This window comes from Eschscholzia californica, unplaced genomic scaffold (assembly GCF_041429995.1).
Source record: "Eschscholzia californica isolate CP2 unplaced genomic scaffold, dmEscCali1.0.p SCAF_6, whole genome shotgun sequence".
NCBI lineage: Eukaryota > Viridiplantae > Streptophyta > Magnoliopsida > Ranunculales > Papaveraceae > Eschscholzia > Eschscholzia californica.
The window spans coordinates 42,832,324-42,855,172 of NW_028238483.1; the positions used below are offsets into that span (position 1 = coordinate 42,832,324).

Sequence of the window (22,849 nt, forward strand, 5' to 3'; positions counted from 1 at the left end):
AATCATGTGGGAAAAATGAGAAAAAATTAAGGAAAATAGTCTTAGATGTTGTAAAGCAATCCCACATCGGTGGTGAGACGGAGTGTGGTGCTCCTCTTAAGAGGTTAAGCACCCTTCCCTAGTGAGGCCTTTTAAAACCTTAAGACCCAGGTGTGCCAAAGCAGACAGTATCACTAACAGTCCAAAAGGCTGGTCCGCACTATCCTATAATACGTTATCAGCACGATTTGCTCTACTGTGACGTGGTCTTGGGAGTGTGTGTTGTAAATCAATCCCATTAGTGATGAGACGTAGTGTGGTGCTCCTCTTAAGAGGTTAAGCACCGTTCCTTAGTGAGGCCTTTTAAAACCGTGAGGCTCAGGTGTGTCGAAGCGGACAGTATCACTAGCAGCTCAGAAGGCTGGTCCACACCATCATATAAGATTAGATGCGTTTTGGCTTCTTTATAAAATTAGAGAAGAAAAGAGGAGACAACAATCATAGAGGCATGTGGGTATTGGGTCATTTGAAAAATTAAAGAAGACAAAGAGTCCTAGATAGCGGCTCGAGTCTGGGTTGTGATATCATCACTCACAAGAGTGTCCAAATTAAGCTTGGGATATAGGTGAAGGCTCAAGCTTAGTAAGTATCGAGACTTTTTGTGTGAGTTAATAGAGCCTCCGTCCAGAATAAAACCCCGTACCTGTGCGCTCAGGCTTGAGGTGTCTACAACAAAGACAATATCGATAACTACTAAGGCTTAGGGCGTCACAAATGATATCAGAGTTGAGGACGACTTTTCACTCTCACAAGAGTGTCTAGAGCATAAGATATAGGTGAACGCTCAAGCTAAGTAAGTTTCGAGGCCTTTTGAGTAGGCTCGTGGAACCTTCTGATGGGGAATAACCTAGTGTATCTCATACACCTAATTGTCTATTAGTGTTGGTAGCAGAATCTCAAACATCATATGTTTAACACTAATTTCAGGATCTATACATGAACATACCAATGAACTAGATTGGAAAGATGATTACCTCTTAATCGCTTTCCCACGAACTAAATTCCGATCAGTATTCGGAAGATAAGAGCTCCAAGTGTAGCTCCTCTACTTGAGACACCGAATAATGACTTGAACTCCCTCCTTCCAGTCAGCTAGGACCTTCTTGAAGGTTGAGATGAAGAACTCCTTCTTCTTGACTAGATACTTGAGAAAACTCCTTTTCTCTCTCTCTCTCTCTGAGATGTATATTCTGAAACTCTTTCAGACACTCAGTTTTCTGTCTCCCCTTTAGGTTGTATAATTAGGTATATATAGAAGTCCCTAGAAGAGGTATTAGACTCAAACTAGGATTCCATAAACCTAATTATTAGGCAACACCCAAAATACCCTCCATTGGGTCACTTAAGTGTGGCCGGCCAACATAGCCCTTTATGGGCTTCCTTGGCCGGCCCACTTAGGGCCTAGCCGGCCATCACATGGCCGGCCCTATTGCCTTGGCCGGCCATCACATGGCCGGCTTCCTTAAAGCCATTCCGGGCCTCCCTTTTGGGCCCGGACATGTTTATCTCTTTCGGACTTCTCCGAATCTTTCAGGACTTACCAATAACGGATCCAATCCACTTATTTGCCTTCATCCATCTAGTCAATTCTCTCCGTTCAAATCATTATTCTGTTGTGTAACCCTTGTAGGATCCGGTCTATGTTAGCCGCGAATCAACTCTTGATTCGACGATCGTAGTTGGCTTCTAGCTAAGCATTACGACCCCTAATTGGACCGGACTAATGATCTTCCGAATAAGGTCATTAAGATCCTAATAGCCAAATTGCACGCATTGCATCCTTGGTCGAAGGACACTCCTTCGGAAGGATACCATTCCTTCAGACTTTAGGCACCATATCCTTCACCTTCGCCAAGAACAAAACCGTACGTGTGGCCTTTGGCCTGAGGTGTCTAAATCAGGGACAATAACGATAATTACTAAGGTTTGGGGCGTCATTTAAGCGATTCCCATATTTTAATGATTTTGGTGTACAATTCCACGTGCTATATAGGTATGAAGTTTTTTCGCCCCAAAGACTCCACGAGTGGTTCTAAAGAGTAAAGTACACTTACTAACCTCTGAGCTTTCCCGCATAACCTAGGCTCATGAAGTTTACAACAACATGGCACTTCAAAAGTCAATGTTATTGCCTACCCGTTTTTGTCATCGAAAAAAGCCCACAAGGAATACTGAGGACGGCATAAAAGTGTTGGCATTTAGTCCGCTAAACGGTTGTTAGGTGTAACTCAGCGAACCATAATTAATTCAAATTACCGTTGGCAGCTTATAACTCATTTCCTGGGAAACCCTTTCCCGTGTAAAAGCCTGCTCTATTGCGGACGGTAAATTAATTCAAGTAAAGAAAAAGGAAAGAAACAAAATTGGGACAGTAAAAAAACTAGAACAACTTAATACCTAGTTTTCAACTGTTAATCGGGGTAGAGATTGAGGAACAGGAGATTGAAGCTTAAATAGCTAGGCAACTTTTTCGAGAGAAAAGAGAGATTGAGGAAAGAGTTAACAGAAAAAAGAAGTTGGGGATAAAACAGTTCGATCCCGCACCCTAGGGCATAAGAAGCTTTGTCCTGACGGCAAAAGAGAAAACTGTCAGCATGTCTCAAATGAAACAAGTTTCAGGAAAATGTTTTCCACTGCCAGCAAAAAATGAAATACTTCCCGCTGGAAAATGAACTTCGCAAAATTTCTGCCACTGCTCGCAAAGTTTCAGCCAAAAAATTTGTGCGGGTTCTTCGTCAAGCAATAGGAAACCGTCGCCGTAGGTTCTATTTACTAACGTTTTTAGGTCGTCGGTGAAGCGAAACACGGGGTGATATTTGCCATCAGTTTTTCATAGAAAGTGTTGGCAGTGGTCATCCGCTGCCAACGGCCTATACTAGTAGACTATAATATCATCGCCGACGGTTTTATATAGTGCCGTTGGAAATCGTGGTCGGCAAGAAACTGTGTTTTTGTAGTGTCGGTCCCACCAGCATATAAAATCAAGACTGTTGATTAGCAGTGGTCCCAACTCATTGGAAAGTCTAAAAAATCGTCGGTCAACTGTGTTTAGTCAACTGACTCCAATAGAAATTTCGTATTGATGAAGGACCAATCAATAAATTTAACGGTAGTGATTTGATATGCCGGGAGGACCCATATGAGATGGGGATGAAACTAGGGCCACCAGACTGTGTGCTGGACGGAATAAGCTCAAAAGCAGAAAGATAGAACCGGAAAATCAAATCCATGAATTAAATGCAATTAGGATTGTCTTAATATGTGCTTATTTCTTAATACATGTTAAATTAATAATTCTTTCTATTCTTACACATCTTTAAACTTTATGGTCAAAATCCTAAAAGTTTTCTTAATATATATTAAGTTATTTTTCTTTTCTATTTTTAATAAGTTAATACCCTTATCTTATATTTCATAGTTAAGAATAGAAAAAAAGTTAATACCTAAATACCTATTATATATTAAACTTGTATTCTACTTAAGTAGCAAAATATCACATAAAATGGTCTAGTTAAAACAAGAGAAATGTTGTGTGGCTCGAAAATAGGGGGCCGACTACAACCCGAAAGCTGATGTGGCCGGCCCATTAGGCTTGACGCTTTCCTCCCAATATTTCTAAACTAATGGGAGCTAGCCACGTCAGCTTCCGGACTGAGGTGTGCCCTCATTTTCGGGCCAAACAACATTTTTGTTAATACAATTAGCTTTTAGAAAACCACCAAACTAACAATTACATATTTACTCAATTTAAATAGTTTGCAAATATTAAGGGAAAGAAAAAAAAGGTAACTAAACACAATCCCAAGGATTTACTTGGAATTTTATAGATATTGGTTTGACAAAATTATCATCTAGAATTTAAAGATAGTGTCCCAGCTTTGCATTAAATATGTCATTATCTGTAGGGATTTGGTACTCTCTCTCTCTCTCTCTAATTCCTTTATAAAATGGTTCAATCTGTTGTCTTAGAAACCCTGAGCCATTTCTAGCTTTCTTCTCTACTCATCACTAAGTCTAAATCTAGCTCTCTCTTTTTCTCTCCTTCACTCTCTCTAGGCTAGCCATGGATGTTAACAAGATGATAACAATGTACAAAGGAGCGAGGGATTCAGGTCGTTCTACTAGAAAGTTTCATTGTGCTGGTTTACGTGTTTTGATTGTCGACGATGATGTTACATGTCGTTTTGTCTATGCAATGAAGCTTGCAACTTCCCAATGTAAAGGTATATCATTCTCAAATAGTGATTATTAATTAGTGGAGATAGTTTTAATCTGTCCGATTCGCCTGGTTAGGATGACAGTATAGTAGTAGTAGATTTTCACTCAAAAATATTTTCTCGATCTTATTGAATATTTCATTTTAGTAGTAGGGAATAGATTTTATGATGATTTTTGTATGAAGGAAATGAACCTTTTGTCTAAAAGAAAAATGTACCCTTTTTCTTTAAGAAGCTCATTTATTGAAATAATTAATAATTCAACAAAGTATTTAATTGTCTTTGTGTTCATGATAAGAATAATACTCCTAATTTCACAAACAATCCATGATTAGACTTATACTTATTTTCAGTATTTTGTTAATCAGTAAATTTATTTTTATTATAACAATAGTACTCAAAGTTTCACAAATAATTCAAAATTAGATCAACACTTATAATTTTATTATTATTATTATTATGTGAAAATGAAAAGTTCTCGATTTCTCATCTTTTTTTTTTGTTTGTACCTTCAGTTAAGGCTGCCAAGAACGGCAATGAAGCTTTAGAAGCATTGAGGGATACTCGAGGCGGATTCGATCTTGTTCTGACTGACGTTCACATGCCAGGCATGAACGGGTTTCAACTCATGCATCACATACAGAAGGAATTCGATATTCCTATCATTCGTAAGTCTAATTCTATATTAAACCCTTGACATAATAGCCCTAGCTTGATTCGTTGTCTGGTTTATTAAATGTCGGTTTAGGTCTAAAAAGGGTAGCTTCTAACGGTATATACGTACATTATTCTTTGAGTACAGTGATGTCTGGCAATGAGGGTGTCGCAAAGCGAGGACTACAACTTGGAGCTTGTTGTTTTCTAGCTAAGCCGATAACCCTGAAACTGATCCAAGAAGAGTTATGGCAACATGTGATTAAAAGAAAGAGAGGTAAAATGATGAACAACACACAACTTATTATGGTTCAAATATCAAACCCACCAATTGAGGGAAATGTTGAAGATGGTACACTACATCAAATTGTGGAGGATAAAAGTGGTTCTGGATCATCGTCGTCCCTGAATACTGCTTCTAATTTTCGGGTGCAAAAGAATAAATGTAGGGGACCCAAAGGAATGCTTCATAATGTCCAAAGTAAACAAAAATTTAAACCCAAATCCTCACAAAAGAAGCCCAGAGTGGTGTGGGATTACAATCTTCATAACAAGTTCTTGGATGCCATCGCAACCATTGGCACCGATAGTAAGAGATATTACATTTCCTTTTTTGACATTCATATATATATATTACTAAAGTTTCTTTCTATTTTTTCATGAGTTCGATTCTCTAACGCTAAAACAACTAATATCTTTTTGTTTCTTCTTTATCGAATCAGAGGTTGTGCCGAAAAAGATACATGAGTTAATGAAAGTGCCTAATATAAGGAGAGAAAATGTTGCCAGCCATCTGCAGGTAATTTGTTCGAGTCCTCGTATAGTTTAAAAGTTTAAAATGATACATGTATTACACAAATAGTAACATATGATTTTGCAGAAATACCGTATTTTCTTAAAAAGGGCAAAGGAAATCAACAAAAAGAATAAACAAAATGCTTTGCGTGGTGAAAGTACATCTGCACCGGTCGTCGTTGCCTCAAACAATCTTTTAACAATAACAGATCCCCAACAACCAACAACCCAATTTCCCGAGTCGTCCCAACTGCTAGGACTAGGAGGTATCTCTCATGGTGTTGATTCTCAGATTCCCCCGCAGACTCATTCCGATACTTTCGCTAATTTTGATGCATCAAGTGGGTACATGACTGAGCCACTTCAATTTGGAGAGCTTGTTCCTCAAGAATCAATGCTGCAACCACCATTGTTAAGTATTACTACTTATGGAAATGATGCATTGGTACCATCTCTAAGTCATCAATTTGTTGATAACCTCAACCCTAACTATGCTTATCCTACTGGAATATTCGACATGGAATCATCATCATGTCAAGGTGTTAGAACAAGTCCATTACCGCCTTCCCATAATCTTTATAACGTTAACGGTGTGCTGCAAGATTCAAGAAGCGGTATGGGTCTGATGGAGCAGATGGTTCATGGTGAAGAAAACATGGGAGTGAGAAATGATTTTGGAGTTGTTGCAGCTGCAGGAAGAGAAGTATCATCTTTTTCGAACCTCCCCGGTGGGTATTCTATGTTCACAACTCCTGGTTTTTTAACTGAAAATGCAGTTGTTTTTGGTGAGCACCAGAATAGTACTATTTCACCACTACCAGAAGGTACACCAGTAAACCAGCATGGAGTGAATCCATTTGAAGGTTTGAACTCAAACCCGTTACTCTCCAAACTTGAACAATTCGGTGAGACAATTGTGAGGAAGATGAAGCGGGTCGGTGAGAAGGCAAGTAGTAATCCTCTTAGAGTTTAAGTTTACTTTAACTTGATTTCTTCAAACTTTTTCAATTATATATATATATATTGGTGTATTACTGCAGAGAGACTTTGAAGAACAATTTCTTGACCAAGCCTTCAATTTGGGTGTGCATAATGTGGCACCACCTGATGACAATATTCAGCTGGGAGCTCCAAATCATGTTCATCAACGAGTCGTGGGCCGCTGGGTGGATCAAGAAGCTTACACCGTATCGGACGACATCGGGTTGTGGAGAAACTAGTTTAATTCTCTTCTCTTCTCTCTCTCTCTCTCTCTCTCTCTCTCTCTCTCTCTCCTTCTCCTTCTGATCTCTCTCTTCTATCTCTTCTCTGTTATATACATTCTCTAGATTTGGGTATTTGAATTTGAAGTAACATTTTAGCCAGTTTTAATATAGACATGATCAGAACCTAAACTTAATATGTTTTTAAATAAAATTGTGATATAAAACATGAGTTTTGTTCAGTTTTAATCTGTATTATTTTTTTGTTGGCTGCAATTATTTGTTGGTGGTTAGCCTTATAGCCTTCACTATTGTCACTGGTCCCAAACTGTTCATAAAAAAAATACATTATGTATGTACATATCTAGTGGTGTTTATCTTGGCCCAGGCTGGCCCTTTTTCTGAACCAGGCGTCGGGGGCTGGCCCGACAGGAAGCCCGGGTTGAGCAAAGCCCGTCGGACCAGGCTGCTCGGTCCGTTTCAACGGTCAGATATTTAATCTTTTAAAAGGGACTCCAAGTTAGGGGGTTTTACATCCTTTTATCTATAAATACCAAATCATTTTCCTTCATTTCCACCAAAAATTTTATCTTTCTGCTTTTTAATTTTTATCTTCTAACTTTGTAATCTTCATCTTCTAGCTCTACCATTATTAAAGTAATCAAGTATTGAAGATGGTATAAAACAATTGCAGAAGATGGGAGTCTTAATTTTATTGAATATGTGTAGAGATAGAATTTTTAAAACCCAAAAGATTTATGGGGGATGAAACTACTCGTTTGATATTTTCAAAATTTTATTTGAAAAAATAAGAACATTAAATTTATTTCTTTTTTCAAAACGTAATTTTTTTTTTTTAAAAAAAATGAAGTTTTGACTTGGACTGGCCTGAAGCGTTAGTGACTCCGGAGGCCAAACTGACCTGGCTCAAGTTCAACGGTTCAAGTTTTAGTCTCGAGTTGGGCCAGGGCATAAGCTAACCTGGGTTGGCCCAATCCTGGATACTTCAACCTGGTTTGGATGGCCCCAACCAACACCCAACACAATCCATTTTTCCTCTGGCCAAATTTTGAGGCGCCCAACCAAATTTCAAGGGGCGTAATTTCAAGTTTTTTTTGTTAAAAATACAAGTTCTATTTTAGTTTGGATAAACGGCACACATTTGTAGATTATTTAGTTAAAAATCTACATATTTGTATTTTGTTTGGTTAAAAATTCAAATGCAATGAAACCAAAGTAATTTTTTAAAATGCAACCCATTCTCAAACTTATATTTTTGTGAAACTATTCCAAAGTTTTTTTGTTTTTCTTTTGAGTGTTGTTCCAAAGTATTTGTTTGCAAACCATCATAAATTGCTTGTAAACTATTGCAAACTACTGCAAGTTGCTTGCAATTCACTGCAAGATGTGTGCAAATTAAGTAATTAACCACTGCAGGTTGTCGAGAAAATCGCTACACATCTAACAATTAGATATATCATCTCAAGGCAGTTTGAATTTGAACTTTTCGCCCTCTCTTTCTACTACTTTTTTTTCTCTTTACAGTGACTTCTCTAACACCAGAATCCTCATAAAGCTTTTATAAAAGAACTGTGTATGTTCTTGAATAAAAATTATGGGTATGCGTCAAACTCTTATTGTTAATCTACAATCTTCGTTAATCATAAACACATGAAAGATGATAAAACAAACTAATCGCAATAAAACTTTTCTGCCAGATGACCTTAAGAAGATTCATTAGAGAAGTCGAGTAGAGAGTTACAAGGTATATGATTCATATATAGGTTAATGTGGCTCTCCTGAGTGAATTTCGTTGGTGCTAGCAATGAGTCTAAAGCTCTTTAGACCAAGGATATTCTTCGAAGAAGAGGTATGATTTTTATTAACAAGTCATTCCCGGACCTTAAATATCCATGGGCATTTGAGTCCAGCCAAATTCGTGGGAAGAAGAGATACGTAGGAAGCATTTGAAATTTGGTGCAGAGGATAATAAAGTTCTTTATAATGATATGTAAGTTTTCGAGAAATTTAAATTTTAAAACACCTTAAATAATTATTAGTTAAATTTGGACTTTTGCCGGGTAAATGGTAGAGGGCTGGACTTGATTTTTAATGTGTTATTTTGGTAAATATTATCTTCGTGCATGGTACCGAAATGCAAAATAACTTTATCATCTCTATGGAAAATTTTACTGTAGGATTATTTACGAAGAATTTATATGTAAAGACAAATTACTTATAGGAGTTCTCATTTAAATATGTCTAACAAAATGCGTTGTCAAAATGATTCTTGCCCTCCAACAAAATAAACATAAACTTGTGAAAACAAGATCGGTGATTATATAATTATTGACAACCTTGGTAAAATATGAATAATAAGAGAACAAACTATAGAGAAATTTGTATTTCCAGTTGAAGAAATATATTACCTTTATTTAGCGTTCGTCTCTATTGAGAAAGATATATGCATAGAATTGAAGCTTAGAGATTGCAGAAGGAGGAATGGATCATGGATGAGCATGGTAAAGAGGATGATTTGGTCCTCTTCACATTGATGAAGAGACTAGTCAAACTCTTTTGCTACTGTTCTTTATATAGTAGTATCTGTCTAAGCATTATTTCATATTATGCACACTGTTTCTCGTCGATTAATTATCAGATTATGTGTAATTTACGTCTTTGACACGTGTGTTTGCATATTGTTATCCCTTCGGTAAACTCATATCGGAAATAAAATCTAGGTTTTAAATGTAAGGATATTTTATAAGTGAAGACTCATTGCTTTGAGATTGAAACTTGTTTAGGGCATAACTCCCCTGGATAAATAAAAGGTTACAAATTGAATTTGATTCAAATTTCAAAAGATTTGTCTCAGAATAAAGGATTGCTCCAGGGGATATTGTCACATCACCCTTTATCTTTGGAAGTTGAGCATTATTTTTGTCTATGTACAGAATTCGTAAATCATTAGAAGATTTTAGTGAATTTAGTCATAATTATACTGATATTTATATAGTGAAGTAGATATATTTCAGACTACGTATATAAATTTTGTCATATTCAAATTATTAAATGACAAGATTTGTTAAATTCAATGGACTAAAGAAACAACTGCACCATATGAATATATTTACCTAAATCTCATCATAATTTTACATATCATTGTACAAACGCAAAGATATTTTCACATCTCATCATAATTACACAAGTCTCCGTAAAATAAAGCATTATTTGAAAAAGATTTGATAGATAGATAAGATTGATTATTACATATATTCTTTTGTAAAACTGAACATTATTTTATACAGATGTCACATATCTATCAATATTGCTAGAGTAATGCTACATAAATAATTTTCTAAGTTATATCGTGAATTCGTGATAAAGCTAATCTTTGTAAGATTACCCGTTATTTGAAGACTATATTTGCATATATTCTAATTATTTTATGTTAAAATTGGAATAATTACTTAATGGTAAAAAAAAAAAAGAATAGGGGAAATAGCAATTTAATCTAAAAATATTTCAGAAATGGCATAAAAATTCATTACACCTTCAAAAAGTTGTTGTTTAGTCCACTGGGGGTGAAATCCCAAAATTGTTTTTCTCATGTCTTTTTCCTATCTATTTTTTTTGACTAATTTTTACTTATCTATCTGAACGTTTACTTCGCGGGTTTTTCCTAATTATTTTCTATTCACCATTTTCCCACTATTATATGCAACATAAAGTTGTTTGTCAAGTAAAAATATACTATTGTTCATCCACAACAAAGAGTTGTTTGTATTTAACTTATAACTATTTTTCTTCTTGAAATTGTTTGTTCCCACATGAATACATGTTATTGTTTGTCACCGACGCATAGTTTTTTTTTTCACCCTTCTTCCCATTTTTCTCAAGTAAAAATATATGAAAGAATACATATTTGTTTCCGTCGTACCATAGTGTATTTCGACCTTCTTTCAAAAAAAAAAATAGTGTATTTCGACCACCTGTTTGTTTGTCCAACAATACACCATGGACTTGTAACAAAAAGAAAAACAATATAGGATAGTATGTTAAAATATACTATTTTGTTTTTACCAATAAAACTACATTTTGTTTTGGTTATTTGTTTCTTTGCTCAAAACATTCTACTATCTTATATATAAAAAGAGGAACAGTAATTTGTGCAAATAAATCAAATAATCAGGAAGTAAATTAAACATTTCGGAAGTTAGAGAAAAATCTCGAACAGAAGCAAATCGAACAAATAATCATGTTTCACCCTCATCTCAAAGAAAAATCGAAAATCAAATCCTAAAGTAGAACACCTTCAAATCCTAGAAACAAAAGCAAACCGAAACATAATAAATCTAAACCAAAATAAAAAGTAACTTAAACTGAACAGAATTTCAATTCTAAATATTGGGATGAATTTAACAGGGTGTTTGACACTCCCACCATATTTTTATATATGGATGACTCTATTAGCACGCGAACTATTTTTCAAAAATTAGCACTCGGGATAGTTATATTGATGTAGAGTCGGGCGGAGCGATTTGCTCCCTGGTGGCGCCGCCTCCGGTGGCGGTTACCGTCGGAAAATATCTTCTTCTTCTTCCTCTTGATCTCTCTCTGCAACTACATCTACAACCCTAATTCAAATCTCACATTCAAATCCTAATTCTTCTCTCTGCATCAACAACTACAACCCTTGCCACAAATTTTTACCCAAACGAAGTCTAAACGGTCTTTTATCTCTATCATTTATGCTCTTCCTTTAATTAGGGTTTCAATTTTCATTTTCCCTTAACGAAGTGGCAAGAGAATCAGATCTCTTCCTTTCTCTCTCTATTTGATGGAGACGGGAAAGAAAGATTGAAATTCGTTTGATCAAGAACAATCATCAAATATACATAATTCACAAACATAAACTTCTAAAGAATTAGTTGTGGAGGTGGATCTAGTGAACTCTTTTTCTTCTTCTTCTTCTCGTTCTTCGTCGGTTTCTTTTCAAATGATGACGGTTATGTTAAAGTTTCTGTTGAATTAGAAGGAAGTAGTGATATTGTTGGTGAATTAGGTCATATATCTGAAAGTAAGATGAGTTCGGTGAAGAATTCAGCAGAGGCGACGATTTTCTGTGATGGTGACAGTTCTCCGGTGATGCGACGGTTTCCGACGACGACAACAGTTTTCCCCGCGACAATTTTCCGGCGATAATGGCGGTTTTCCGGCGAAATTGGCAGCTTTCCGGCGAATGTGATGGGGATGTAAATTAGTTTATTCTTATTTTGTATTTTCTGTTATTTTGGTGACCTTTAGGGTCTTTTCATCCGTGATCTATAGGATCCTTTCATTTTTGTCCTTCTTTTTCTTGTGTCGTGTCTAGTCCAATTTCTTTCTCATTATGAGGCACTTTGCATTTAAAGGTATGCAACTCTCATGATGTTTGAAGAGAGAAATAATTAACATTATCCATGTAAATCAGTGATTTATTCACTTACGAATGAAAAGGGTTTCAATGGTTTCAAAAAAAAAAAATTAGCACTCGGTTTTTTAACAGGCATTCGTACATGATACATTCAGACATCAAATACAAGAAATTGGGTCGGAGGCCCAATTTCATGTTTTGTCAAAAAGACACGTTATCTATTTGTTCTTTTAGGCCTCATATTATAGTTTGGAAATAGTCTTGAATGACAATTCTAAAAGCACTCCCATTTTTATGTCGAAATTGCCCTTAGAATCTTAGCTTGGGAAGCTTTCCAAACTGGTTTGCGCTGCTTTGCAATCTAGTTTACAGAGCTTTGCAATCTGGTTTGCAGAGCTTTGTAATCCCGTTTGCAGAGCTTTGTAATCCCGTTTGCATTGCTTTGCAATCTGGTTTGCCTTGCAATGACTTTGCACACACTTTGCAATCTGGTTTGCAGAGCTTTGCAATTTGATTTGTCTTGAAAAGCTTTGCAAAATCTGGTTTGCAGAGCTTTGCAAACTGGTTTGCAATCTCGTTTGCAATAAGGTCAGTTTCGTCTTTTCCCTATATTAGATTAAAGTTCATTGATACTAATAAAACTAATAGCCTGAAATTAGCCACTCAATATTTTCTTTTAAGCCCACAAAAATGTAAAAGATTTTGAAATACTCCATTTCTGAAGAATAGATATCGAGAAAACCCCAAAGTTGTGAAAAACCCTTATTTTAGCTTGAACTTCCTCTCAGTTTCAGTTTTCGAATCTCCCTCTCAATCAGAACGAACCCATTTCAGATCTTAATAACTTCTGCAATGAAGGGAACGAAGCGTTTTGCCTCTCAATCTGGACCAGCTCCAGATTCTAACGACAATGTTGTGAGTTCCCTTCTTCAAAACCCTAATTTCTTTCTTCTTCCCCTATCTCTCTATCACACTGTAATTCTATTTATCTGAATCTTCTCCTGTTTAATCCAATTGATTTTCTCTTTTGTTTCTTAAATGTTATTTGGAGCTCAAATTGTTTGGGTTTATACCAATTTTATTTTTAGGGCTTTCGATCTTTTACTCGCTTAGGGCTTATCAAGCTAGGGTTTTTGTTTCTTGGAATGTTCAAAGTTTGGATTTTTACCTTTCAAAAAAAAAAAATCGATTTTTAATTGATTTTTTGACAGGGTTTTGATTTGAAAGCTTCAATTAGATGCTTCTTCTTGGAAATTATTTCTTTTTAATCGACATAAGCATTTTAGAAGAGACTGGTTACTTGATTTCAACTGAGAATATGGGTTTCATTCATTAATCATCAGAGAAAGTTCAAGACAAAAGCTACTAACCTATATTTATTTAGGTTTTAGAAGATTCGGTTAGTTATGCACTTGTAAAGCTTTGTTTTGTTCATAATTGTTGCAGTTCAAGAGTAAAAGAATAATAGCAGGGTCCCCTTTTGATCCGAACAGGGCAGAACCATCGAAGGAGGGTGAACGGGTCCATTTAGATGTCCAACGGGCTGAATCATCTCGCCAGCACGTGAGAGCTCTAAACAAGCAATTTCTAAGGTTCATAGTTAAAACCCTGTACTGCAACAACATGTGCTTCAATTTCTAGGTTTTTCATTTTTGTCGTGTTTTTTAATGTTTGGGTCATCATCCAGATAGTGGGTGTGTCCATGTATTATAGAGAGTCCACCGTTGGATAGAATTTGAAATGGATGCTCAAGTGAATATAATTTGGTAGATGTTCTGTTTAAATGTTCAAAATTTACTCTTCGGGTATCGTCATGTTTTTATTTAATTGTGTGAACAGCTGGGTTCAGTCACAGTTACAAGATCATCCAGATGAACTTTGGGAAGATGGTGTTCAAGATTATCTAACACATGCTTCACACATAAAGGTGGAACATCTTACCTGTTATTTCTTTTAACAATTTTTTAGTTCAAGAATGTTGAATTTGACTCATCGACGTATGTTTCTTAATGTGGTTTCATGGGTTCATTACCACCATTGCGTATCACTGTAATGTAATTCCTCTATCTCGATGTATTCCCTCATTGTAGGAGAAATTCAGTGATGTTGTTGCTTGGATCAAAGCAAATCCAGCAAAACCAGGAAGTGCGCATGAAGCCGAGAAAATAGTAACAGAAGCAAAGAGTAACGAGGGAAATTTTGAACTTAATAACAATAATGTGTTTGGTCTAGCTGGTTCGACTTTTATGCCTGGGTCTGATAAAAAAGTGGGTTCTGAAGCAAAGAATCATGAAATAAAGTTTCAACCTAATAATAGTGGTTTTGGTCTAGCCGGTTCAACCTTCTCGCAGGGAACCGAGAAGAAAGTAGAACCTGAAAAGAAGAATCCTGAAGCGAAGTTTCAGCCAAATAATAATAGTGTTTTTGGTCTAGCCAGTTCAACCTTTTCGCAGGGAACTGAGAAGAAAGCGGAACCTGAAAAGAAGAATCCTGAAGCAAAGTTTCAGCTAAACAATAATAGTATTTTTGGTCTAAGCGGTTCAACCTTTTCGCAGGGAACCGAGAACAAAGCGGAACCTGAAAAGAAGAATCCTGAATCAAAGTTTCAGCTAAATAATAATAGTGTTTTTGGCCTAGGCGGTTCAACCTTTTCGCAGGGAACAGAGAAAAAATTGGAACCTGAAAAGAAGAATCCTGAAGCAAAGTTTCAGCTAAATAATAATAGTGTTTTTGGTCAAATTGGTTCATCTCCAAGCTTTGCGAGTTCGTGGAACTCCGGTTTACTGAAAAACAGTCAATCACCCGTCTTGTTTGGTAGGTCTTTACCTTTTGTAATTCTGATGGTAAAATTTTTAGTCTTGCCAATAATGGTTGGAAATTGAAATAGTTCCAAGTCACCTAAAGACTAGAAAAGAGTAAGTAACGAACCAATAGGTATCTCTCGAAAGTAAATCACATTGAAACTACCATAAATTGGTTTTTGTATAATATACTTTGGGTTCGGCGAGACTTGGCAAATAAATAAAACGCTCTCACTATTTTTTCTTCTTTCTTGCATAAAATTATTAGTTATATATTAGATGAGATACACATTGTTTAATCGTATGTATTGGTGCAGTTGGTACTGACAACTTACTCTGTTTCTCTCACAGGAAGCCCAAGTTCGGTGCCTGTAAATCGTGACGCTTCAGATGACGCAGATGCCGGTGAGACAGAAACCACAATTTTGGTTTTCAGTGATGAAACAAATAATTTTTTACTTCCTTGATCGTATATTATTTAGTTTAGTGTCTTTTCCAATTTTTGCCGCAGTCTGAACCCATGATGTTCAAATTTATGTTAGATATTCTATGCTTATTCTATTGCTAAACAACGATATAAGCGATCTAGAGCCTCTAGGCCCGTCTTGATACGTATACTTTAAGGGCAAATTTGAGCTTTGTTGTCTTGCAGGCATATTAAAAGAAAACGAATGGATATAGTATTTTGTATTGTTAGCTACTATGTGAGCTTTTGTTCATAGTTGACGAGTGACAACTGAAATTCTTTTTGATGGATATCAGAAGATGAAGTGGAGAAACCTAGCAGCCCATCAGTTAAGAAGACTGAAGAGAAGGGTATCATCGTCGTTCATGAAGTCAAATGCAAGCTTTATATAAAGGTCTGTTCCTTACAAACCCTGGATTAAATTTTGGGGCTCCTTGATTTAGTCTACAGTTGTGATAGGAGTTGGAAGTTTGCCAGGTTATCATATAATAAAGAGTAAAGGGGAAAAGGAAATGCTACCGTTGATTCTATGACAAGGATTTCCGAATTGTTTTACCATTGGATTTATTTCGAGCGTTGATTCTTCACAATGTTTAAGGCATCATTATTTACCGTTTATTTGTTTGTTCAGTCAACTGATCCTGCTGATAAAGATACGTGGAAAGACAAAGGCATGGGTCAGCTTTCTATCAAGTGTAAAGAGGGTATTAGTAAAGCTACTAAAGAGTCAAAGCCAACAGTAATTGTTCGGAACGATGTAAGTTTTGTCTTATATCCTTGGATGCCAGGTTCTACTGTTATGTATCCTACTTATCTTAGATTGTCAGATTATGATAAAACAAATTACAAAATGATTACTGATAGTTGAAATTTCCATCTATATGTGAACCTTGAGGTACTCCAATTTTCATTTTCCGTTTCACTAGTTCGAGTAAACTTGGCTTATATTGTCTGCGACCCTAGTACGAAATGGCATATGCTATATCTTTAACTTAATATTCGCACACTTCTTTGTTGCCTTTTTTAGTTTATTCGACCTTTCAACAATGTTATCTACTTAACTGCAGGTTGGAAAGGTGTTGCTCAATGCTTTGTTATATCCAGGAATCAAAACGAATTTGCTAAAGAATGCCATAGCTGCAATATTCCATACTTCGGTAAGTCATCTTACACCTCTTTTTGCTACACTTATATCTCTTTAAGTTATTCATCCAATAATATATATAATATATTTTTAATGTTTAAAATCGAGTTTGACGGTCTCCTCACCGATTACACGTCGATCAGCCGTAGCCCTAGAGGTTGCCCTTGGGCCATGTCGGCCCGAAAACGGCCTGACAACCTGTTTATTGGTCACGGTGACTCGTTCCGACCTGCCACATCCAGATGGCTCGGCCCGCTACAGTGTCGCGCCATAGCCGGACTATCCCAACCTCCCTTCGATCAGTTCACCAATAAGTAGTGGACATGGCACGCCCTGGCAGGTCCATGGCACGGCTGCACATCGGTACCTCAAAACTATTTTGCTCGGCCGCTTTATTGTGTTTCTTTTTATTGTAATAGAGTAATGCTGATGGGGGTGGTGAAGTTGTAGCTAGGACTTACTTGTTAAGGACGAAAACAGAGGACGAGAGGAATAAACTAGCCTCAGCTATTCAAGAATATGCTCCAACAGCTTGAGTATCTACCGATGGTTCTCTATACATTCTCGAGGTACAGAGAATCACAATGTTGTATTGTTAAACATTAAACACTCGTAAAGTGCTATTTTCTGAGGAAAACAAAACAGAAAGTCCTACTGTAATACCAATTTTGTCAAAGCTAGCTTAGGGGAATTGTATTACAGAGGAAAGAATGAGAAGTAATGAATTATATTATGTCATATTCCTCCCAAGAATCTTATCTGAACTCATTTTTATGTTAATTTAGTTTACAATTCGTACTTCCATTTTTTTTGTAATATTTTTGGGTTAAATTGAACCCAAATGAAATAGTGAGGTGATTATTTAGTTGTTGATAGAAATAGCAGGTTTTCTGGTTTTGTAGCTGTGGAGTTTGGGGAATCTTGTGATTCTGTTGGTGGTGCCCTAGATCTGTAATTATGTTGAAAGTGAAATGTTTTAGGGAAGTTCTATATGCAAATTTCGCCACTTTTACAACCACTCACCTCTATTCGAACATACCACCCACACCCTACTTTTACCACCATCACCTTTGTCTGATGAAAGACTGTCGGTCGGTAAACAGATCCCTCTCTAGACGAAATTTTGTTTAGGATCCTCCGTCTAGGGTTTCTAGACCAAGACAAGACAGGTGCATTTAAAACTTCACTTGGGTGCTACACAATGGCTATGTCCAAGTGAAGTGGGTTACTTATTTCTTTTTGGACACCTACCCTTGAAGAAATTGAAAAGAAACTAGCTCCTTGGAAGAAGAATGTTTTACCTGAAAGTGGCAGACTCATAGGAGTGTGATTGCTTCTACGCCTCTCTTCTTTCTATCTTCTGGATTCCAGTTAGTATTGCAAAGAAAATGAAAAACCTATTTCCTGAATTTCTTTGCTGGTGGTGGGGGGCCTAATAAAAAGAAACTTTATAGGAGAAGTTGGAGTAGAGTGTGTAGCTACTACGAATGGTGGGTTAGGGCTCGACCCCTCCAAACGGTAGCTTATCGGATCGGATATAGACATATCGGTATCCGAATCCGATAAGCTATCCGATAATTGTCCGACAGACATTATAAATCAATATCCGAATCGGATAATATTACTGGATATCGGATAATATCCTATATCCGAAATTTTAACAAAATTTAAAATTTTTTCTTTAAACTTGTAACCATTATATCTAAATAATAAATCTCAACCATACATTTTATATATTATTATGAATAAATTTAAATTTTTATTATTTTTTTATATTACTTATCAGATAAGGATATTTACCGGATTGAATATTAGTGTATCCGTCCGTATCCGATATCCGATAAGCAGATATTCGTTAAGGAATATTCGTATTCGATATCCGAAATTTCAAATATTTTTTTAAAGTTCGAATATGGATGCGGATCGGACGTCGAATAGTCGGATAGTCATTCATTCGTATAGTTAAACAGGTGAATGTGACTCTCCTTAGTGAATGGTTTCGGCATTATGGTAATGAGCCGAAGGGTTTACAGACTCAGATTATCCAAAACAGATATGGAGGCAATGCAGGAGTTTGTTTTCTAACTCTTATGTCCTGATCAAGTTTGGAGGTCCATAGAGAGATATAAATATAATCTTAACTTTACCGATTATTAAAGCTCTCTCTATCATCGATATCAATGACGACACTAAATCTTCATTTTAGGAGGATGCTTGGCTTGAATCAACTGCCTTGAGTCTTCTTTTGCGGAAGAAATCAAAATCTAAGAATTTTTCTCTTGCGGAGGTAATAGTTGAACATCCTAATTATTTTCATTGGAACTTGAGGATGTCAAACAATTTTTCCTCCACTCAAGCCATTGCAGCTTCAGCCTTCAGATCTTCTTCGTTTAAATGCTTTCTGCACCCCACTTTCCAATTTGTCTAAGCACAAGAGTACGGACTTTATCGAACAATGATCTCTTCTCCTCTAACTCCTTGTATAAACATTAAGAGCAATAAATTTCTACTTCTAGTTCCTCTACAGTATCTTCCAAAGGTAAAATTTGGAACTAATGGGTTCCATCTAAGATCTCGTTCTTTCCTTGGGCTATTCGGCATAAAGCAATTTCCTGTTACGAACTCTATTCCCAAAAGGGGTATGAGATTAACTTATGTATACTACTTTGTATGCTCGAAGATTCTAATTGCCCATACACAAAGAAATTTAATTTGGTCCAATTGTTATGGTAATTTCCAACAAAACTTTAATTTTTGTGTTTCGGTTGAAGAGATGATAGTTGTTGCCAGGAAAGTTAAATACAGAGTTTTGAGATCGTTCTTGATTGATTGTTCTCCTTTTGCTATCTTGTGACCTCTTTGCTTGGAGAGGAATGATTGGATCTTCAATGAGAAGTACAGATCTCCCGAGCAACCAATAGTTTTCACTAAAGGATTGATTCTCTAATGGAGTTCCCCGTTGGTTTGGAAGAAGAGCACTCCACAAAATTGACAAATTTTAATTTCTATGTAATTGTTTTTTTCTCTTGGGCCAATTTCTTTTGTAATCTTGGAGATGACCACTGTCATCATTTTTCAATCAAATCTCACTATTATCCAAAAGAAAATTGATTAGCTTTACAAAAATAAACCTAGGTGCCCATGGTTTGTCTTTTTTTTTTTTTTTTTTGATGAAATGGTTTGTCTTGATTGAGTCTTTTATTTATACTATTTCCTCTTCTATTCTTTTCTTTTTATTGTGTATTATATTTTTATCAAAAAAACTATTTTGGTAGAGCAAAACTTGGTTACAAAAGTTAACAAGGCAATTAGTATTGGAATAAGTAGTTGTTTATAAAAGGGCATACTACAGTAGTACAGTGTTTTGTTGAAACTGTTGTAAGTCTTTCACTTTTAGCCACATATACGAGAACTGTGGTGTTTAATCTTGGACTGTGGCCTTAGATTTTGCAAATATGTAAAAGCAGATTCAAAAGTAACACCAAATACATAAAATGTAGCAAAAGCAAAGTTACAAATAACTTCAAACTCAAGAGGTTCACAATAACCTCAGTGTTGTTTCTCTTAGTAAATTAAAACCAAATGACTAAAACTCACTATGGTTCTCGATCCGACAAACATAACCTTTCTCCATCTAGCTACCACATCTAAACAAACCAACAATCATTATCATGAAATTACTCATTGCTGCAGGATGTTACCATTACAACAAAAAACCGAAGTTCGGGTCGCCATTTGCTTCTCCGGGTTCTCTCTGCATTGATTGAAAGACGGTATTATTAATAAGAAAAATTACATTTTGAAACCATCAAAGTCATTAACTTAAATGCAAGAAACTAAGTAGGTTCATAGAAGAAGTTTTTTTTTTCTTTGTTGAACTGGTTCATAGAAGAAGTTAAACATGCCTGATGACCAAGAATCCGGACTTTCTATATTCGAAAATCCTCGAATGGTACAATCTTCCCAGTAGAATTGAAAGGATATAAATCAGGCAAACCCTCGACAAAATCATCTTCAATTGGAACTGCTGCTGGAACAGCTACTGCTGCTGCAGTAGCTGGCTGGCCGACTACTACTTTCAACCCTCTCTGCATTGATTCAACAAAGTGATCACTAGGAAAACTTAAACTAGAATTTATCAAAATCATTAACTTAAATGGAATATTTTAAGTATTGGTTACTAACCTGACAACCAATAGAAGTAATTAGATTTTCTGAAGTCGACGAATCATCGAATGATGGGAGAGGGTTTTTTTTTTTTTATAATGATAAGCGGGAGAAGCCCGAACCGAATACAAGGAAATAAGAAATCAAAAAACAGCAAAGAAATCAAAAGTTACATCTTTTCATTAGCCCCACCCTTTCCTCATTCTCACTGTCCCTCTAGAATCCGCATTAACAATGTTGACTAATTCCACCGGCAATTGACCAATATTCAAGTAATTTACCCCCCATCTGAGCTTCATCTTTGACAAATAATCAGCAGCTTGGTTTGCTTCTCTGTAGACATGAAAAACCCGAAAACTCCAAAATTGGCCTCTTAGCCTCTGAACTCTCTTCCATAAACGCCTCGCCCTCCATGGTAATTTCTGATGTGGTTTGGCAAGAAGTAGCTTGATATTCATCGAATCAAGACCAAGCTCAACTTCCTGCAACACGGCTCTAAATGCTAACTCCAGCCCCAACTTCCTGCTGGAACAGCTTCTGCTGCTGCAGTAGCTGGCTCGCCGACTACTTCTTTCAACCCTCTCTGCATTTGATTCAACAAAGTGATCACTAGGAAAACTTAAACTAGAATTTATCAAAATCATTAACTTAATGGAAGATTTTAAGTATTGTTTACTAACCTGACAACCAATAGAAGTAATTAGATTTTCTGAAGTCGAGGAATCATCGAATGATGGGAGAGGGTTTAACCCAACAAAAGAACTTGAAGTTCTGAAATCCGGCAAACCCTCGAAGGGAACTTGTGCATCTTGCAATGGTATTGCTGGAACAACTCCTACTGTTGTGCTTGGATCAACATCTAGTTCTCCTAATCCTCTCTGCATTGATTCAACAAAGTAAAACATTAAGACAAACTCGAATAAAAATCATCAAAATCTTTAACTTAAATGGAAGAAAGTAGATAGGTTTATAAAATAAGTTCAACTTGCCTGATCAACAGTAAAAGAATTCAAATTTTCTATGTCAGAAAACCTGTCGAATGGTGGAAGAGGGTGTAGCCCATGAAAAGAACTTGAAGTTGGAAAAAAACCGTCGCAAAAAGGAACTTCTTCAACTCTGAAGGGTTCTTGAACAACTTCTACTGGTGTTGGTGCTGGTGGTTGTGGTGTTGGTGCTGGTGGTTGTGGTGTTGGTGCTGCTGGTTGTGGTGTTGGTGTTGGTTGTTGTGCTGTTGGTGCTGGTGGTTGTGGTGTTGGAGCAGTTTGCATTTGTTCTGCAATATGATGATTGACTGGAAATTAGGGCTGGGAAAAAAGTCTGTAAACCTAAAAGCCATCACGGGTACCCGAGTCTGTTAGAGCCCGCGGGTACCCGAAACCCGATGGCGGGTTTAACCCGACCGATCCGATGAAATCAACGGGTCGGGTACGGGTTGTGAAGTGCTACTCGGCATCCCGCCCGATAATCTTTACTCGACATAACCAGCTTAATAATGACATCCATTTATACGATAATACCTATACACATTATATGTATGTTTGCTTGTATGTATGCATGTATAACATATATATAGATATATTTTAAAAGTATTTGAAGTGTATAATATAGATATATATATATATATATATATATATACATATACTGTTGTCCACGTGGAGTGCCATTGACACAACGTTGTTAAGAGAAAAATTAATTGAATTTTAGTTCGATAGAAATTTCGGTATCATCGGAAAAGAAATATTTTGGTCATTTCGACCGAGATATTTTGAAACTTTGGTGAAAATCCGATACTCGACCGCCCGATACCCGAGAAGCCCGAAAAATTTGACGGATTTAGATAGGTTTTGGGCACTAAGATTTTTTAAATTACCCGCCCGATTAAACCCGAAAGCCTGAATGGACAGAGAGTTTCAAAGCCCGACCCGATGAATGACATGAACCCGACCGA

The 22,849-nt window shown here is 36.3% G+C and overlaps 3 protein-coding genes across 4 annotated transcripts; 2 read left to right on the top strand and 1 right to left on the bottom strand.

The window, feature by feature from the left end:
• Nucleotides 1–4,010: 4,010 nt before the first annotated feature.
• On the top strand, nucleotides 4,011–7,156 carry LOC147535228 (uncharacterized). Its single transcript, XM_086645076.1, has 6 exons — nucleotides 4,011–4,262; nucleotides 4,772–4,924; nucleotides 5,059–5,499; nucleotides 5,633–5,709; nucleotides 5,791–6,651; nucleotides 6,746–7,156. Exons 1-6 carry the CDS (start codon nucleotides 4,103–4,105, stop codon nucleotides 6,923–6,925), a joined length of 1,872 nt encoding a protein of 623 aa, XP_086501202.1. The 5' UTR covers nucleotides 4,011–4,102; the 3' UTR covers nucleotides 6,926–7,156.
• A 5,813-nt stretch (nucleotides 7,157–12,969) lies between these two features.
• LOC147535229 (uncharacterized) lies at nucleotides 12,970–17,538 on the top strand. 2 transcript variants are annotated; one of them, XM_086648837.1, is made up of 9 exons: nucleotides 12,970–13,238; nucleotides 13,770–13,915; nucleotides 14,163–14,250; nucleotides 14,414–15,137; nucleotides 15,476–15,529; nucleotides 15,887–15,984; nucleotides 16,222–16,347; nucleotides 16,658–16,747; nucleotides 17,154–17,538. In XM_086648837.1, the coding sequence occupies exons 1-9, from the start codon at nucleotides 13,176–13,178 to the stop codon at nucleotides 17,268–17,270; spliced, it is 1,506 nt and encodes a 501-aa protein (XP_086504963.1). In that variant the 5' UTR covers nucleotides 12,970–13,175; the 3' UTR covers nucleotides 17,271–17,538. The 2 variants fall into 2 exon arrangements, with proteins under 2 accessions (XP_086504963.1, XP_086504964.1); XM_086648838.1 differs by having other exon boundaries at nucleotides 13,022–13,238; nucleotides 13,817–13,915.
• Nucleotides 17,539–20,970: 3,432 nt separating this feature from the next.
• On the bottom strand, nucleotides 20,971–22,169 carry LOC147535230 (uncharacterized). Its single transcript, XM_086645786.1, has 2 exons — nucleotides 21,891–22,169; nucleotides 20,971–21,779 (listed from the first exon to the last, which is right to left on the bottom strand). Exons 1-2 carry the CDS (start codon nucleotides 22,167–22,169, stop codon nucleotides 21,084–21,086), a joined length of 975 nt encoding a protein of 324 aa, XP_086501912.1. The 3' UTR covers nucleotides 20,971–21,083.
• Nucleotides 22,170–22,849: the final 680 nt, after the last annotated feature.

Excerpts from the sequence above, each read along its gene's own strand:
- LOC147535228 (XM_086645076.1), top strand. The coding sequence starts at position 4,103 with ATGGATGTTAACAAGATGATAACAATGTACAAAGGAGCGAGGGATTCA. Across the intron at positions 5,500-5,632 it reads CGCAACCATTGGCACCGATA|AGGTTGTGCCGAAAAAGATA; the intron begins GTAAGAGATATT and ends TTATCGAATCAG. Across the intron at positions 5,710-5,790 it reads ATGTTGCCAGCCATCTGCAG|AAATACCGTATTTTCTTAAA; the intron begins GTAATTTGTTCG and ends ATGATTTTGCAG.
- LOC147535229 (XM_086648837.1), top strand. The coding sequence starts at position 13,176 with ATGAAGGGAACGAAGCGTTTTGCCTCTCAATCTGGACCAGCTCCAGAT. Across the intron at positions 13,916-14,162 it reads CTAAACAAGCAATTTCTAAG|CTGGGTTCAGTCACAGTTAC; the intron begins GTTCATAGTTAA and ends TTGTGTGAACAG. Across the intron at positions 15,138-15,475 it reads TCAATCACCCGTCTTGTTTG|GAAGCCCAAGTTCGGTGCCT; the intron begins GTAGGTCTTTAC and ends TTTCTCTCACAG.
- LOC147535230 (XM_086645786.1), bottom strand. The coding sequence starts at position 22,169 with ATGCAAACTGCTCCAACACCACAACCACCAGCACCAACAGCACAACAA. Across the intron at positions 21,780-21,890 it reads ATTCTTTTACTGTTGATCAG|AGAGGATTAGGAGAACTAGA; the intron begins GCAAGTTGAACT and ends GAATCAATGCAG.